The following is a 19,207-nucleotide window of genomic DNA, read 5'->3' on the forward strand; positions in this document are numbered from 1 at the left end:
CCTTTTTTTCTATTAAAGGGACTTTGTCACAAACAAATACTTGTCGCACATAATGGGCCAATAATACCAATTCTTATTGTCTTTTTGTTCCTTTTTATTTTTTGTCCCTCTCCATGTCGCTCTCTGTGTCTGTCCTGAGATAAGTAATTAAAATTTTTTTGCCCAGTCTGTGCTTTTTGTGATCATTTATTAAAAAGAAAGCAGTCAGATATTATAATGTTTTGTGTTGAGGATAAAGAGTTGAGGGTTTTTTTCTTCTATGAATTACCTCTTATTCTTTGTATTGAATTTTGCCAGTATTATTGTAATTATTTGTATTTTTTTGTGTGATTTATTTTCCAAAAGGAGGTGACCAGAACGCCCGTAGAGCCTCCATTGCTTGCTGTCAGTGTCCAAGTGACGGAAAGAATCTTGTCTCCAAATGTGTCACCTTCCAGATCTGTGAGCACATTGACGTCTGGTGATTTGGCAGATGTTAGTTCGTCGTCTCTCTCACGTTCTATGAGCTCAGGTTAGTTGGCTTCTAAAAACTTAGTTGTCATAAATACTAATGCATTTATATCGTAACCATATTATATACAATGCAAAAGTTTTTGATAGAGATAATTTGAGACTGTATCAAAAGCGCTTTTGTAACAATTGAACACAAATAGACATCAGTGTTACAATATTTTAAAAAGACATTGTTAAAATTTAATTTTTTTTTAATTTTCTCAATTAATAATTGCAAAGAAGACAAGTATTTTCAACTTTAACTCACTGAATAATGCCAAAATAAAATTGCAGATTTTTTTCTGAATGATGAAAACAAGACTAAGCAGCTATTCGTTCATCTGTGCTACTTGTGTAGTCATGTAGCTTTTGTTGTCGGTTGAAAAATAGCCTCTGCTTAAAACTTTACTTCTGCGTTCTGTGGGTCTGTAAAAACTAATAAAATTATAATCAGTTTTGCAGCATTACATTATATGTGATGGTCAAGTGATCAGATTTCATGGTTTCATTTTTCAGTTTAATAAAATGATATATGAGACAAAATCAGACAATTTGGTACAAAAGGTAAAATCTTAAAAAATTACAATTCAGCCCTCATCCCTGGTTATTGTTTGGAGGATGAGAAATTAAACTTGAGTATTGTCATTAATGAGACATTTATTTATTCCATTTTTCATTAGGTTCAAAGGGCAGCAATCCTAGTTTGGAATTCTGCAGCCAAAATTACCCAACCGCAGCCCAAAGAAGTCACCCATTGGAATCGGAGAACAATAAATCAGGAGGTCCTGGAGGTAATATTAAAAGTGTGGGTCTTTAATTGCCATTTATATCGCTTGAATCTGAATTTAAATAACGAAATCCAAGAAAATCTTTGTCAAATTTCAGAACTTGACATAGGAATATTTCTCCTTCATTAATCATGTTGTAGTAAGTAGATAGGGAATTATGTTTTTTATATTAATGATGTACTAGGAAGTTGAGAAGTGCTAGGGGAAATGAGAAATAATAGAATTTGATTCCTTTTGTTTTTCTATTTTACCTAAAGATGTGGGAGGAATGATTACAAAAACCACCAAAATTATTCCATCTGTCTCAGCCAAGCAAGATACCAAACGGTCAAGTTCTGGTTCAAACACTGGTCAAGATTTGTTTGGGTCTCCGGACATGTCAGTCATTCCACATGTCAATGGAAGTAGCAATCAAGAAAGACCTGTGGTCAATTTGTACTCTCCTGCAGTCCAGGCTCAATTAATGGACATAGAGACGACAGAAAATACACCCAAGAATATTCTTGAAGATGAAGATATGGACTATGTGAACCTCCAGAAAAGAAAAGAAATAACTCGAGTTTCAAAACAATCTACATCAAATTTGAATGCTGAGAGCACTACCTCTGATGCTTTAAATGAAGATAGAATTCCCACAGCTGTGTCAAGTAAAAATAAACAGCAAAAATTAGAAAGTGGAGCAGCTTGTAACTTGCAGTCCAAAGGAAGAGGTAAAAGAAAGATGGAGGAAAAGAGTGGACCAAGTTATATCCAGTCTGGAAAACGGTTGAGGCGACAAGATGAAAAAGTAACAGAGATGGAAGAGGAGGAGAATGTGGAAGCTTCTGGATCAAGTGTGAGCACAGGCTTTGTCGTGCAGGATGCTCTCCCTTCTGAACAAGCAAGTTCTCATGATAAAGGTTGGTGTGTTGGTTTGGTGTCGAAATCTTATTTTGTTGTGCTGTCTACCCAACTGTATTCAAGTATATCTGATGTTATTTTTATTTGATTACCTGTACTTGTTATGGTGAGTGAGGCAAACTTATGTAAATTATTATCTTACATCAGATACACTTTCATAATTTAGTTTATGCATCGTGCTTAATCTAAAAATAATTTTATCAGTGCCTGTGTCAAATAGTCATTCAATCAAATGCTTAATCTAGATAAAGTCAGGTGTACAAAAAAGGTAATTTTTTATGAGGAAATCAAGTTTGCTTTAATTGACAAAACTTGTATCGCTGCTGCATTTCTTGTAAGTAATTTCAAAGTTAATTTACATTTATTTTTATACAATTTAATGTTGGGTAATTAAGGATAATAACAGGTGCTTTAATGACCTAATAGTGTTGAAGGCACCGTTAAACACCTAAACATAACAAAGTAAACAAGACAAGCTTAAAAAATAAAAATGCCATTGGTTTCTTTGACAAATGGGAAACTTGGATTGTCCACATTATCCATTCCACTTTATTATTGTTATTTGTTTCTTTGAGCTTCAAGCAGCAACATTTTCCTTAGGGGGAGGCATTTGGTTCACTTTTTCCTCATCCCATGGTGCTCACCAAGGACCAGCCAAATAAAAATACAATCTTTTATTTTAGGTTAGATAATAAAGATGAATAATAAAATAATTTGAACCCTTTGTCAGTGTACTTGCTATCTTGTTAATATATAAGGCTTTGTCTACTTCCTTTTATGAAAATTTGATAAGTGGATCGTAAAATTGTTCCTCCCCCCTCCCCCCTTCTACCATTCTCACATTTCGTTTTTTAAAGGTTGTTTTAAGTATATTTCCCTGTTTTCTTTCCACTAGTCACGGCCAAATCAAAAGACAACTGTGGGTGAGTTCAACAAAAATCTTTAAATATGACATCCAGTTTTTGTTATGTGTGTGTGTCTGTCTTTGTTTTGTTTTCTTGTGTTAGTTTTTTTTTTTTAAAGGAAGGAGTTCACTGCGTGGAATCAGCCCTATTTCAGTTGGAACTCCCAAGGGACCAATAACCCTCCCTGCTCGCTACCTGCATGAGGTCATTGGAGTTCAACTGGTATTAGGCAGTGCCGTGTCCAATGGGGGCAATTATGGATATTTATGGTCTTATAATATGTCTTCACCAGCCTAACAATCCAAGAGCTGTTTGAAAAGGCAAGAGACAGGGAGGAATGGAGAGAGATAATTCATGCAGTATCCGAAGCCTGGACCAGGCATGGAACCTAGAAGAAGAAGAAGAAGAATATGTCTGTATAGCGGGAAAACAATAACAGACTCTTTCACTTTATTATTTTGATTTGAAAAATCAGTTGTCTTTCTAAACATCAGTGAAGATTTGACATTCTTGTGGTTAATAGTTTTCTTTGAATATCACAAATTGTTGATCTAATTTTAAGTGCTTGTAAATTATGGTGCACTTAAATAAAAAATGTGTTATTCAAAACTCAGCGGCAGTATCTCAAGAATTGTGATAAATATCAAAATTACATATATGCATCTATGTTCCTGTGCAATATTATCATATTGGCAGTTGATTTTCTTGATTTATTCATGGTTTTGTAAGTTCTGTGTATTGTTTTTTACCAATTCCGTTCCTCTCAAACAGTTGTGTTGATCATAACAGTAAACCGATATGATTTATGTCTTTATGTGGTAAAATAACTCATAAAGATAATATTTTATTGACCAGTAAAGACTAAAAACCAATATTGTGTACGATTTCAAGATCTCAATTTACTATCAATCTGCCTATAAAGTATGACTTCTTTACAAGAAAAAAATCAATCACCCAATAAGGTTACTGGACATGCTACAAATATTGCAGTATCAATCATCAATTACAACTAACACTAAGCACTGGTACTGTTAAATTAAATGATTTGCTCAAACAGACGGACATAGTATGTGGACAAAAGAGGATTCAAAATTATGAGGGCATATAGTTTATTCCAAGTAGTAACCTTTTTCTCCTTATTGACCAACTACATTCAAAACGAACACACTAACCATACAGGTAAGATAGAATCATCTCCTTTCCTCCAAGAAAACACATTTAGTCATTGTCTTATAAAGTCATCTGATATACCATTGAACTCCAGTCAGTCAAATTTAGAGATAAAACAATTGAATAACAACCAGAGTCAAATCAGTACAACACCACAGACATACCACAGAATGGTCATTTAATTTTTGGGAAATCACTGCCATATATATCTGGACGCTTCAGTCTATAAAAAGTTAACACATTCACTTGTGCACAAAGTTCTCCATACCTATGATGTTCGCATGGGTGTACGATCCGATAGTGATGTCGTTTCTTCTTCTCTTTACTAGCCTATCCTGCTTCTTTGGTTTGTGATTGTATTTTTGACAGGGGATATTTTTTTTTCTGTAAATCTTCTGCCTGTTTGTTCTTGGTTATTTATAATTTAGCTTATGATATCTTTAGGTTATGATTTTGATTTACATTTGTACTATTTTTGTTAGATTGCTTGTTTTTTTGTTTCAGCGGTCTCTCATATAACCTCAATTGTGTTGGAAGAGACCTAAAGCAACAAACAAAAAAAAAGGGAGAACTTGAACTTACATTATATTACAACATGCAAGAATACCCTAAACATTGACACCTATATGACACTATCAAGTCGGCATTTCCTGAGACAACCACACAAAAGCAGTACCGTATACATCTTCAAACTATAATGCCTAACAGTCATAAAAAAATATAATTTTGACTTGAATCGTAAGGGATTTAAGTACAGAAAAAAAAAGTTATCAAGCCATTAAAAAGTTGGCTTTCAAATGTGCCCAAAACTCATAATATTTAAATCAGTTAAATGCTTAAATAATAATATTAATATTATTTTCGTCTAATGGTTTATATTTTATTCCTAAACTGATATTTGAACATAATTCATGGCATGGAATACTATGGGAGAGAAAATAAGGATCTCACCAAGTCATGCCAAATAAGAAATTTACACTAAAAAAATTCATATCTTTTAAGGTTTTACTGCCCGGACAACAAAACTTGGCATGTGTCAAGATCATCATTTTTACTTTATATTGATGCTTGTTTCAATCATTTTCTGCCGCTGGGAATTAAAATATTGATATGCAAATTACAACAAATTAATTTCATTGATAGCTCAAAAACCACTAAATTGACACCTCTCTTATGAGCAGCCTTAAGAGGATACATTATTATAAACCATGGCATATGATGAAAGATACCTTTTCTTTGCTTGTGGTGAGGGAACAATTTTCATATTTGTGTTAGCAACTGAGCAATACCATGAAATATTGCAACAATTAATTACCATCAGCGGCATCACAGATTCCTACTGACCACTACCTGTTCCACCCATGGGCTGACCCCACTAATGGGGTCAGGTTGACCTAGCACTGAAATACCACTCAGAGGGGGAAATGCCACGCAGTGAGTTAAGTAAAGTGGGGAAGACCAAAACAACCTTACAAAAATGGGGACTTTCTTCAGACTGCTGATGTCAATGTGGACACACGGCTCAAAACATGGACCACATCCTTCACGAGTGCGAACTTGGACCACATATCAGTGATATGGACCTGAGAGGCTGCACCCCTGAAGCCATCCAATGGATCCACCACTGGCGCGACACGATATGATGATGATTGTTAGTTTCATTGCTAATTGCTTGTTTTTAAAAGATTTACCTTTCTTGGTTTTTAATCTTACATATACATATATATTTCATATTTGTTTAATGCAGTGAGACAACATCAACAGAGAAGTCCAAAAGAACAAACATTGACGCTGCAGATACAATAGAAATCAAGAGCAGATTGTCAGTTGGTAAGTGCTCTTCTGGTTTTAATCATTTCTCATTCTGTAACCTGTACAGTTTTTGTAGTTGCTGAGGGACTGAAACATGTTTACATCTCAGAAAATTTGTTAAAACAGAAATAAAATCTCAGCTTTTCAAAATAATTTAAGACTGATGTCTTTTATGTCGAGTTTTACCAAAAGAAAGAACATTTGGCTCAATCTCATATATATATATATATATATATATATATATATATATATATATATATATATATATATATATATATATATAATTATGATTACCTCAGCAATGCCGTGTAGCTAAGTTGTGTTATATTGTATTGCATGTACTCTTAACAGATTACCTTTACTACTATCTATTTCAGGAGAACAAGTGATGGGCAAATGGACAGATGGTTTCTATTACCCAGGGGTGCTGAAAAAGATTGACTCTACAAGTGTTAGGTAATGTTTTGAATTAAATTGTTTGTCCTTTTCAGTTATATTTTAGTTTCAAATCTAATTGAATTCTCAACTAAGTCATAATGATAATACTGAAAAGAACTTATAGTCGCACTGGGAAGCACCAATGGTTGAGTGTTTAGTTTTCTTGTTTTGTTATTCAGTCAAACAATACTAAACACAATCATTTATTTCAAAACTATTGCTTTAGCACTGCGTTCTTTGGTTAGGAATTTTATACACACCACTCCATCCAACTCATTTGTGAATGACTCTCTAGCTACACAGGCATAGACATATTTTATTCAAGCTAGAACAAGAAGGGTGCCTAATTGGTGAATTATACTGTATGAAATAGAGGTTTTTTGCCAAATGGCGTATTGGAGGAATAAATTAACTTTCCTTTATTTGTGAAAGGCCCCTTTATTTTCATTTTCTCACAGTACTTAAGTGTAAAATGAGGACCTGACCAGTAACAAGAATATATCTTTCAGGCATTGTATCTAAACTACATTTTCAGTTTGCCTGAGGACCCCTTGCAAAGTACTGTAAGCACATTCATTGGATTATTTATTTTGGGTTTGTTTTTTGTTTTTGTCTGCCTTTCCATTTGTGTTTCATTTATGGAATTTGAGATCAGGAATTTTGAGGATTTAACAAAATGCATTACAAACTACCAACATTAATGATTGAAATTAGAGCATGTTTTTTGTGTGTGTGTTTTTTTGTTTTTGTTTGTTTGTTTGTTTTTAATGTTCTTTCACAAGAAAATTGGTATCAGGCCGTATCAAGTTCAACGTCTTTATCTGCAAAAGGGGGATTGCCCATCAGTGCAGATTTTATACAATTTTATGTGGTGACTTTCTCCATTATTGTGTTATTGACTTGAAAGTTAAATGTTTACTAGTGGACCAAATTTGTTTTTGTTGATAATATCTAGGATTTCTGGGAGAGTGTTCCATTCCTTGATGGTTCCTTGATGTTTATATGAAGATATGAAGAAGAAAATGGAGGATAAAAAAAAGAAGTTTAAGAAAAAGAAAAAGAAGAAATTATATGATCACAATCTGAGCCTTTCTTATGATACATTCCAGAAATAGATTGGAGGATTGAGGTTGCAATCCAGTTAGATCATATGGGATTTTCTCATTTCCTCAAGTTTTAATAATTCCATTTGATCCTATCGTATACAGGTTGAATACAGAGATGGTTGTTTTTTTTTTCCACCTGTTGAAGAGAGAACTGAACTAAAACTTTTTTTTAAAAGATTGTCAATTTTTAAAAAAAACTAAAACGTTCATTATGAAACTCTTGTAGATACCAGCTGAAATTTGACGATGGATCTCAGAAATGGGTGGGGCCAGATGGATTATTGCTGGCTAAAGAACTTCCTGTGGGTCAAAGTGTCATGGTGCTGTCAGAGGATGATTATTACGTGTTTGGTATGATCATGGCTCATTCTTGGGACCCTGACCAATCAGAGAAAGAGGATGAAGGTAGGAAAGCTTTGATCTACCACGTGGAGAGAGATGATGGAGTTACACAGAAGTGAGTAGAAACCTTTGATTTAAATTTGATTAAAATTTTTAGAACATTAAAAATTTGTTTAATTGTTTCCAACATAATTGAGTTGTCCTATACTTTTTAAAAGGTTCTACTTTTTCTTCTTAAAAAGAAGGGACCAAAAGTGTTGCAATTGTAAATACTTCTAAAAACAATCATAAACATATCAATGCAATTTGAATATTACATAAGAGGCAAATATGAAATGACTTAAATATCTTTTATATTTAGCACAATATTTTGTTACCTGGTTAAAAAATACTTTGCTTTAATATATATTTAATTGATATTGATTTTTTTCTTCCAAAACGTCAGATGAAATTGGACGTATGTAAAGGATATTAAAATGCAGATTTTAATCAATAAATACAAATGTTTTGAAGCCAAACTTTGATTTATTCCCCCCCCCCCCCCCCCTCTCTCTCTCTCTCTCTCTCTCTCTCTCTCTCTCTCTCTCTCTCTCTCTCTCTCTCTCTCTCTCTCTCTCTCTCTCTCTCTCTCTTCTCTCTCTCTCTCTCTTTTCTCTCACTCTCTCTCTCTCTCTCTCTCTCTCTCTCTCTCTCTCTCTCTCTCTCTCACACACGCATTCACACACACACAAACATTTTATAGAAAATTGATGACAGTACTACTTTTTTTTTCTCAAAAATGGAACTGCTTCCAAATTTAACCAAAGTTCATCTATTTTAAGGATTTTATCATGACAATTGATGTAATCATGTTAACATGGTAGATATAAATAATTATTTAATTGTCTTGGAATTCAAATTTATTGGAAAATATATACAATTAATTTTGTAGTAGCCTGATAAGAGTATGATACAAAGTGTCTCTTTACTTCATGCTCAGATGTCAGCGCAAATGTTTATTACTGAGTGAAGACCAAGCTGCTTGTTTGATGAGTGACCATGACCTGTTGTTACCGTGTGATGTTCTGCCAGCAACCACTCCTAAAAAGGGAGACATTTCACTCGGTGAGACTTTTTGGACAAATAATTTCCTATACATATGAATATGTTTGTTATTTTATTTTTTAAAACCCTTATAGGGAATTTAACTTTAACTCTCTCAAGTTCACCCTCATTGAAAATCCAAAAAAATTTGTTCGAATTTACATGCATATGAACTCAAGAGAGTTAAGTGATGAGCACAGACTTTCCAACCTAAAACTTTTTGTGACTTCAAATTTTCATATTTTACCCCAGGAGAAAGCATATTTTTTTTCATATTTTCTACAAAAATATTGATATTTTCATTACAAGCAAGATGCAACCCTCAATGTCACAAAATAGGAAATAGGTCATACCAGCTGTAGGAAGGAGGGCATTAATGTTATTTTACAATTCAAGACATTTATGCTACTCAAAGTCCATGACTTCTCATCCCTTGAATTTGTTGAAATACAAAATATCAAACAATTCACTTTAAGCTCAATTTCATCTTGTAAACTTTCATATTTGCGTATTTTGGACAAAATTATGAATCGAATTATGAAATGTCGGTTTGGTTGTTAAGCCGGGATGAGCACCACTTTGGGTCATCCCATCTAGTTAGTGTGAGATGACTTTACCTTCTCAAGGCCACCTAACATGGAACTCAACCTCGTACTTTTTGGTTATGAACTGAAATACACACTTCTGAGCTACGCTATCCCATGTCTTTATTTTAAGAGACCATAATTTTACTATTTGGAATATTTAAAAGAGCATTAGCAGCAATGTTATTTTATCACAGTTTTGATACAAGACCTGGATTGTGAGATATGTTTTGTTTATTATTTTATAGTAGTACAGAATATGGGATTACCGTCTTTTTGAATGAGAATTCCCCAACACTGCATATTCAACTTTATAAAACCATCATTATGGGTCGAACCAATCTTTTTATATTTTCTTTTCTGTTTTTTTTTTTACTTTTGTATGCAATTACAAATATTTTGGGGTGTTGTCAATGAGGCATTTGTAAATTTGATGTAGTCAGTGTTTTTCTATAAAATAGTGTCCAAATAATTTTTAATTTTAACATTGGTCCTCAAAATGGAATTCTTAAAGGTCTTATTTTCTTTTTCAGACAACTTGGTCGAGGGAAAGAGACAACATCGAACCAAAAGTGAGAAGACATTGGAGAATGATTCAGTCTCATCAGAGAAGAAGTCATCTGCTAAAGTTGTTGCCAGTGCAGAAGAGACACCAACTGTCAGTCATGAAGCAACGGCTGTCCGTAGTGGCAAGAAGCGAAAAGTTGGCCCTGTAGCAACATCTACTCCAACACCAAAACAGTCATCATCTGTAACCCCTTGTAACGTCGGTATGTTTCTTCTTTTTTATATTTTTTTCTTACTTTCTAAGTTTTCAGTTCATAGATCATGTTAGAAAATGCCTTTATTGACATAGATTGAAACACTTTATAACTGGGTGGGGTTTTCTGACCTCCCATGGTGGGCAATAAGGTCACTTGCTGTGTCTTCAATCCCCTTTTTGCTTTTAAGAAATCTAGACAATTTTGACTTTTCTTTCTTTTTACTGGTGCTGAAATGGCCTAAACAAATTTCATGCGATGTAAACCCTTAAAACAATCAAAACACTGACAAAGATGATTGCAATGCTCAATGATCCTCTCCCTTAGTTGTGATCAATACTAGGAACACTATTATTAGAATAATGTGCACATTTCTAAACACAATGAATATTTCGAATTCAATCCTTCGAGGGGGCGGGGACATACACTCCTCTAAACTTGGTGAGAAGTTGCCAGGCTTCTCCACCAGTAAGAGGAGACTCTGGGTGGAAGCGAATTGACTTCAGTCGAGGACCTGCCTCACGGCAAAATTGCTTCATCAGTGGGGACTTTCCACCTGTCCAACATGTACCCGATGTGGACAAGAACCCGAAACAACAGAGCATCTAGTTGAACAGTGTGTTGTGACGAAGCTTCCGGGTGGGTTCGTGATGGTGCACGAGTGCAGTAAAGACTTTGCTGATTGGGTCGATCGCCATAACATAATAGTGTGAGCACCATTAGAAGCTGCTGCCTCAAATTTCACCATATGGGGGGGGGGGGGGGGGGGGGGGGGGGGGGGGGGGAATCACATAAAAAGAAGGTTGATGTCATTTGTTGTCGATGTCCAGACAGCCACCATATGTGGCTCGCCAAATTCTCATTAACTGAATACAAACAATCAAGGTTACACCATAATTTGTATGTTGGTTACTCTTGCTGTTACTATCACTGATGAGCTTTATTTATAAACATAGAAAGTATATGGACTTGACATTACATATACCTCTCCCCCAAATTTTTCACAAATCTGTAAATTTAATAAACTTGGTCCTTGTCAGTTAATCTGAGGCTTCTCTCCCCTCCTCAGGGTCCCCATTGAAGACATTATCAAAAGACAAACTTGGTAGTATTGTGTCATCTCCATCTGCACCTCGTAAGTCACAGAGGAAAACCCGCCAAGGTGAGACTGATAGAATTTTCTTGTTTTGGATTGCCTTCATCACTCACATATGTTAGCCTTGATCATTGATTGGACAGTTTATAATTGCCAATTGACCCCAGTGTTGTTGGGCAAGACACTCTATAGTCATCTTACCATTTGACTCAGGGTGTGGATAAGTAACTGGCTATAGGCAGTAATGAATGATATTGTAAAAGTGCTTAAAATGGAACTTTTGGTTCCATATTTTCTGCTCTGGGAATTAGTGAAGCACATTGAGCATGACTATGAGCATTTGGTCTGGTGGTATGACACTTACCTTCAGATCAGAAGGCCCTGGGTTCTAGTCCCGCTCTGATCAGTGCATAGTTGAGTCCTTGGAAAAGACTATTTACTCACATTCTCTCACTGTACTCAGGTGTAAAATGAGTACCTGACCGTTAATAGCATTACCTTTGTTGGAAAACATTGTAATATCGCCTAACAGGTGTCACATCTTGTCCTACATGTTAAGCATTGTTGTTGGCCCTGTAAAGCGCTTGAGCATGTTAAGTTGATATTGAATATTGCGCTACATAAAATCTCAATTTAAAAAAAAAAAAAAAAAATTTATCAATTGCATAATAGTATTAATATTTTTTTGCTACACCAGTTTTTTTTTGGGGGTTTTTTTTTTGTGATTATAAACTGCAGTTCTAAAGGATCTTGACAGACATTCCTCTCAAAATTTTAATGCTGATAATACATCGGGGTGTTAAGCTGTCTTGAAAATCATTTTGAAAAATGGTTGTCACATCAAATCTTCCTCCTGTTTCCAGTTTTATTTGGCAAGAAACTGACCCCTCCAAGTGATCTGTTTAAAGGTTACACCTTTCTATTGACTCACATTGACAAGACAGCAGAACAAAGACAAGAAGAGAAACATCTGTTGGGCGACTCCTCTTTAGAGGACACTTCAATGGATGATAATGGAGACCAGAGTAAGTCATTTGTGTCTAAAGATGTGGAAGATTATACAGAGCCAGACTAAATTGAAAGAGAGAGAGACATGAGAAAGAACAGCCTTTTGTGACTGAAGTCGTGGAAGTTGTTTATTTTTGTTGATTTTTTTTCTTAATATTTTCTACCTGCTTTGTCTATTACTGTTATCAACTCAATTTCCAGATTTTTGATTGCCACCAATGCCTCCCACTCAATTTTTCTCTATCATCTTTTTTTTTTTTTTGTTGAAAATTTTGACATTTATGAGAAAGATGAAGTGAATATTTTACTTGGGATCAAATTTCTTATTCATTCTATACTTTTAAAGGTTTACAATCCGAATGGTGTTATTGAAATGAATACATTATTATTATTATTATTATTATTATTATTATTTTTATTATTATTATTATTATTATTATTATTATTATTATTATTATTATTATTATTATTATTATTATTATTATGATTATTATTATTATTATTATAATTATTAATATTATTATTATTATTTTTATAATTATTAATATAATTATTATTATTATTATTATTATTATTATTATTATTATTGTTATTATTATTATTATTATTATTATTATCGTCATCATCAACATCATTATTTTTATCATCATCAGTATCAGCACCATCATCATCATCATTATTTTTATCATAAGCATCATCATCATCGTCATCATCATCATCATTCACTCATTCATTTATTCACATGCTTGCATTTATAACATAATATATAACATATCGTAGTATGGGTTGCTGATGTGTAAATGGCTGTGTGAAAAAAAAAAGAGGAAAGGTTCAGATTAAAAAGTCCCTGATATAATCATAACTATGATCATCATTTACATTACAACAATCAATCATATATCAATTAAAAAATTATTCATCAAATTCATATTTTAAGTCATAGAGCTCCCAGTCTCTTGCCTTTTTTGAAGTGATTTATACTTTTGGTGCCTTTGGTTATAAATTTCAATTTTATTCATGCCCTTAAAATAAAGAAATTGTGCTGAATAATTGTAGAAGAATATGTTATTAAAAAATGTGTATTTGTCTCCACAGGAAAGCTTTACATGAGAGTATTTAAAAAGTGTATTTTGGTCACTTTGATCAAAGCTATGGACTATTTTGTATAGCTGTCTAAGGTCACTCTCTTTCTTCTGTATTTTAGAGAAAACTTAAAGACGATCACAAAAGTAATTGGCAAATTCTCTGTCTTAACACAGGCACAAGTGAAGAAAGCCACCCGTTCATAAAAGATCAACTCCACTCTTTGATCCTTGCAGGAGGCGGGAAAGTTTTGGACAAAGTGGACATGAATGAGGTATCTCAACTTTTCAAAGTTGTCTTGTTTTCCCTCCTTTGATTACAAATTTGTCACTATCATCTATATAATTGATGAATTTTAGGGGTCAAAATTGGCACAGTTCAGATATTTACCATCTTGTGGTCCCTTAGAGCCATAAGGTCCATGGAGCCCGAGTTTGTCCCAATTTTTGTAGCCTGAAATAGACTGTAGTAATTGCTTCCTACCCTTTGGATAGGATGCTTGTCTATTTGCAAAGTACTGTCCACCAGATCTAACTGACCTATGTTCCTAGTCACTGGAATGGCTGGATAGGGGGATCATGAAATATTTGGCTGCAACCATTATTGGTATCGTCCCAATTGAGGTAAACACTTTACCAACTGAACTATTATATTTATTAGTTTTTTTTAGTAGTAGTCCTTCAAATCCATTAAGCCCTTGAAGTGGGAGTTTATTCTGGTTTTGATAGTGTAAAACGGACAATAGCAATTGCTTTATATCCTTTGGATTGTACTAGATCTATCAGACCCAGCTACCCAATCACTGCTGAGTGGACAGGGGGGTCAAAAAATAAAAAAATTCTTGACTGCACCTTTGCTTGTGAAGCAAGTCATATAGATCCACCAACTACTCCAAAAAAAACTTGTAGATATTCGAATTTTTGTCTCCGATCTCTGAATTTGTAGTTTGTTGCCAGAACACATACATCCAGATCATTGAAACATTAGCTAACCTTTTTGAGGACAAATTATAAATTTATAAAGTTCGTCTCAGTCTCAGTGATTTATTTTTTTTCCCTTGAAAAAATTTCAAGTCATTTGGTCTGGTCCAAAACATTACAAAGAGAATAGTAACAGCATTGTGATTTTGGCTTCACATTATGTTGTTTTACTAATCCATGATAAAGGTTAGTTGGTTTCTATACAAGTGGAATTTAATGTAATTGTAAATCAATAAATCTGATCCAGATTCAAGAATCCGGGATATCCCATTGCTACCTGGTGGCCTCGGAACATCAAAGGACTGTCAAATATCTCCAGGCTCTAGCTGCCAACATTCGAATTGTTTCTCATCAGTGGATTCTTCATTCTATAGATCAGGTGTGCTTATATTGATAATGATAATAATAATAATAATAATAATAGTAATGGTTGTAATAATTAGAATGATAATAATAATAGTAATAATATCAATAATGCTGAAATCTTATACAACATTGTAACTCCAAAACATTAGACTTTAAGAATGTCATTTTCATGATTTATCACTCGACAAAATTATATATATACAGTATATTTTTCTTCTCAAATTTAAAAGCAATATGAATATGTTTTTGTTTAAACTAAACAAGGCCAATAACATAATCCTAATAACTAAATCAAATGTATAATTATAATTTTTTTCGATGAACAAAATAAATCACACATTGCTGAGATTTTAATGTCATCTGTAATCCCATGTATTTCAGGGTCGACTGCTCGGCCCCAAAGATTTCTTGTTGCCAGCTGGCATCAGCTTGGAAAAGAGGAAGTTGTTGGAATGGTGGGTGAAAGTCATTACCAGCACATCAACATCATCACCATCATCATCATCATTAAAATTGTTTGCTCCTAATATAGGTGTCCTACATTGTATTCATTTCTGTATTTTGACTCATAATATAACACATTTATATAGACTTTTGTGGTTTTAACCATCTCATGTAATACAGCAAATGAATTGTAATTACTTTTGATAAAAGTTTGGATGTCAACTTTGACCTCAGTTAATACAGATCTACTGTTCATTTTAGAGCCTGTCTATTTGGGATAGGGCTCTACAATATATATATATATATTATTATAATTTTGGGAAAACATAAATAGATAAATAAATATAAATACCTCCAATGTCCAGTAGACCTAACCAATTTGACAACTCTTCTTCTTCTCCCCACATGTTGTCTTCATGTTTGATTGGCTAGTTGGTGAAGGAATGCTTGTTGTCTTCTTCAGCTCTGTCAGAGATTTGACAACTCAAATTCTGTGCATTTAATCCACAGCAAAAATTTATGCTCCCCCCTGAGAGGCCAGACGGTTTTGATTGTTTCCAGTCGAGATGACTTTGTCGAGGCCTGGTCGTCCATACTCTCCCTGGCAAAATGTCATCTCCCAACTCGGTTTCCTGCTAGGGCTCTCAAAGGTATTGACCAAGGTGTTCTCATATGAAGGAAATCAAGCCTATTAGGTTTCCAGATTATATGGACCCTAAAACATTCATATTTGTAATTCCATGTCTCAATCTAATATTATGTCTGGGGTCAATAATGATGTTGAAAACTCTGTCAATGTCAAATTAAAGAACCATTCTGCAAGAATTTTTGAATGGATCACTTCTTTTGTTTTTTTTTTTTAATTTGTTTTGTTTTGTTTTTCTTTTTGTCTCCAGTACTTATTGCGATAAATTTTACATTGGTTGATTGTTGTCTTTTTTTGTTTTTGTTTTTCCAGCTGATCCTGGAATCGATTATGTCCTATCTGACATGACTTGTCCAACTGCCATCGTCAGAAAGTGCCAGAACCTCCAAGTACCTCTGATATCATCTGAATGGATTGCCCAATGCCTCATCAACAATACTTTAGTCCATCCAACATCGCATTTTAAATACCAACATGATTATGACTCATGATTCATGATGGGAGACCTTCCTATCAATCTGAGAAAGTTGTCTGGACATAGCAAAGATAAAAACACAAGATTACATTTTTAAAGAATAGATAATTATATAACTTTCCCTGACAAAGAATCTTAATAAACCTAGCAAAAACTTGTTCAGGATTGGAAACCATTGTTTTTGCATGTGAGTTGAATGCTATGAGAATCCCATAAGCAATTGACTAATGTGTTTAATACTCAACAAGAAACCCAAAAAGTTTTTAAAGTTTGCATGTAGATGAAATTTAGAATAATTGTTTTACATAGAATTTAATGGAAAATTATTTTTAGTCTAATGATATTTTTTGTGTAGGGGTCCCACACTGTGCTGGCATACACTATTTATTGGCCTGATGAGTGCTGTGTACGCCTGGGCTTTAATTCTTAGTGTTACATTTTATTTTAATATTGTTTTTATTTTTTTATTTTCTGATTTTGTCATTGTTATGGTATTTAAATTTAAATGAATTGAAGCAGTTTTCTTGAACTTATGAATGAGCTATATATTTTTAAAACTTTGAAAGGATAAAAATGAATATATATTCTTAAAAAGATGTCAATTTTTAATTTTGGTCTATTTACATTGAGGTCAGATTTTTTTTTAAATGTTATGGTTAGGTGGTGACAATTTTTATACTGATATACTATAATGGATGTATATTATTTCCTTTTGATGACCTTAAAACTTTTAATGTTTATTACACAAGTTTATTATCTTTTTATTTTTATCATGCATTATACCAATACCACGCCTGTAATATAAATAAAAAGAAGCAAAAGCATAATTAAAAAACTATTCCTCTGGTACTGTCCAGTGTTTTTATTTTCATGCATGTTCGAACTGAAAGTCAAGGGTAGACTATATTGTGATGCAAAATTTTAGGGTAAGGTGGAAATAAACAAGAAAAGCAAGGAATAAAAGGACTGGTGGCTGATAACTCCATATATACAAATCTTATAACACAATTCATATTTTGTATACTTCTTAATGATACTTTATGAAGCAGTGTGTACATTTAAAGAAGAGTTGATGAATGAGATCACCAATTGAAAGTTTGACTTCAATCTGATCTACAGTCATTTTGGTGCGCCATAAAATGGATACATCATTCATGCATTTCAATATCATAAAATTTATGGCACTCATCTTCGTCAAATGTTTGCATGGATCGGCGCACAAATTTTGAGATTCAAACATACAAATTTGACTTGTGGGATAAATATGATATCAAAATCCACTCATAAAGTAGTCCTTCAGAGCCATCAGGCCCATGGAGCCGGAGTTTATCCTGGTTTCTATAGCGTAAAATGAACAAAAGCAATTGCTTGCTACCCTTTGGATAGGATGCTAGTCTATTGCAAACTCCTTTTTTGCCAGATCTAACAGAACCACTACCCTTTCACTGCTGGGTAGAGAGGGATCAGAAAAATATCTCGACTGCACCCGGGATCGATCTCTGTCCCTTTGCGTGTGAAGCGAATGCTCTATCAACTGAGCCACTGGAATCCTACACTCATGTTATTTGTCAAATCTGATGTTTCGTTTTATATATTATTTTAGGATAAAGCCGGAATAGTTCATAACTATTATTGGGCTTTATTCTCGTCTGGTTTTAAGATTGTAAATTGCCCTGCCCCCACCCCATTACTCTGCCTTAATGTGGCATCATATTGATATGAATGGATGCTGAAAGGTGAATTTAAAGTGAATGTTCAGATGTACAAATTTAGGGTTTTTATTGTTTATAAAATGTATGAACTTGACCCTACCCTTACTTTATTGTTATTATTTTCTAACCACCAGAAAGGGATCATTTCTCACAAAATTATTTCTTAAAATTTAAATTTGAGCTTTTTTGACATAGTTTGTGTGTTGGTTACGATTGTTCAGAGGGCAATACAATTAAGTATTTTACTTAAAGGCATGCTGTCGATAAAACTGCATTTTTAGCAGTGTATTGATTTAACTCAAAATATGTAATTTTAATTATAAATTCAATATTCAGAATATTGTTCACATTGACATCACACCAGATTGAGATGATGGGCTTTCATTTGTGAGTATGTATGTGTTTTTGTGTGTTTATGTATGTATGTGTTTGTGTGTTTATGTATGTGTGTTTGTATGTTTATGTGTGTGTTTATATGTGTGTTTATGTGTGTTTGTGTACACCTTCAATTTCCTAGGTCTTAATATGATCTAAAAGTAAAAGTGTTGATGCATTGTTAAATTCCTAAAACGAGTACATTATACTTTGTATACATGTATTATAATATCAAGTATTAATGGATGCCTCATAAATGTTTTATGCCCAATTTTAAACGAATGTTTACTCCTTGCTGCAATAAGTCAACAATTATTCTAGCAATAAGATGTTCTTTTCCATGGCCAATCCTTTGAATAAAATTTTCACAATACTGATTGTTTACAAGAATTCATTGTATAATATGTGTTTTGTGAAAACGGTTTTTTCCCCATATTTTTGTGTATGTGTTATGAGTGTGTGTTGCCATTGAGGGTGGGAAGGGGGGGGGGGGGGGGGGGGGGGGGGGGGGCTGTCCAGACACTTTCGTCTTATTCTCCCAAATGCAAGGTTATTAACCTCAATTTGCTTACTATGATAGAATGATGATTCCTGTCGTGCTACTTTGTGGTCTTGTGATATAACACTTGTCTCCTGACCAA

The 19,207-nt window shown here is 33.7% G+C and overlaps 1 protein-coding gene across 5 annotated transcripts in view; it reads left to right on the forward strand.

Moving 5' to 3' along the window:
* The window catches only part of LOC144964674 (uncharacterized), a 45,370-nt gene extending 26,431 nt beyond the window's left edge, over positions 1-18,939 (forward strand). For all 5 annotated transcript variants that reach the window (XM_078899184.1, XM_078899180.1, XM_078899179.1 and 2 more), the window contains 16 exons: positions 346-511; positions 1,173-1,283; positions 1,538-2,179; positions 3,076-3,103; positions 6,003-6,085; positions 6,445-6,523; positions 7,838-8,068; positions 8,933-9,057; positions 10,154-10,390; positions 11,451-11,543; positions 12,341-12,502; positions 13,745-13,842; positions 14,796-14,927; positions 15,296-15,369; positions 15,869-16,008; positions 16,317-18,939. In XM_078899184.1, the coding sequence (XP_078755310.1) occupies positions 346-511; positions 1,173-1,283; positions 1,538-2,179; positions 3,076-3,103; positions 6,003-6,085; positions 6,445-6,523; positions 7,838-8,068; positions 8,933-9,057; positions 10,154-10,390; positions 11,451-11,543; positions 12,341-12,502; positions 13,745-13,842; positions 14,796-14,927; positions 15,296-15,369; positions 15,869-16,008; positions 16,317-16,495 (2,580 nt within the window). In that variant the 3' untranslated portion in view covers positions 16,496-18,939. The remainder of the gene's footprint in view (positions 1-345; positions 512-1,172; positions 1,284-1,537; positions 2,180-3,075; positions 3,104-6,002; positions 6,086-6,444; positions 6,524-7,837; positions 8,069-8,932; positions 9,058-10,153; positions 10,391-11,450; positions 11,544-12,340; positions 12,503-13,744; positions 13,843-14,795; positions 14,928-15,295; positions 15,370-15,868; positions 16,009-16,316) is intronic.
* Positions 18,940-19,207: the final 268 nt, after the last annotated feature.

Source organism: Berghia stephanieae, chromosome 2, assembly GCF_034508935.2.
Source record: "Berghia stephanieae isolate SIO BIC M18660-M18661 chromosome 2, UCSD_Bste_1.3, whole genome shotgun sequence".
Classification (NCBI taxonomy): domain Eukaryota; kingdom Metazoa; phylum Mollusca; class Gastropoda; order Nudibranchia; family Aeolidiidae; genus Berghia; species Berghia stephanieae.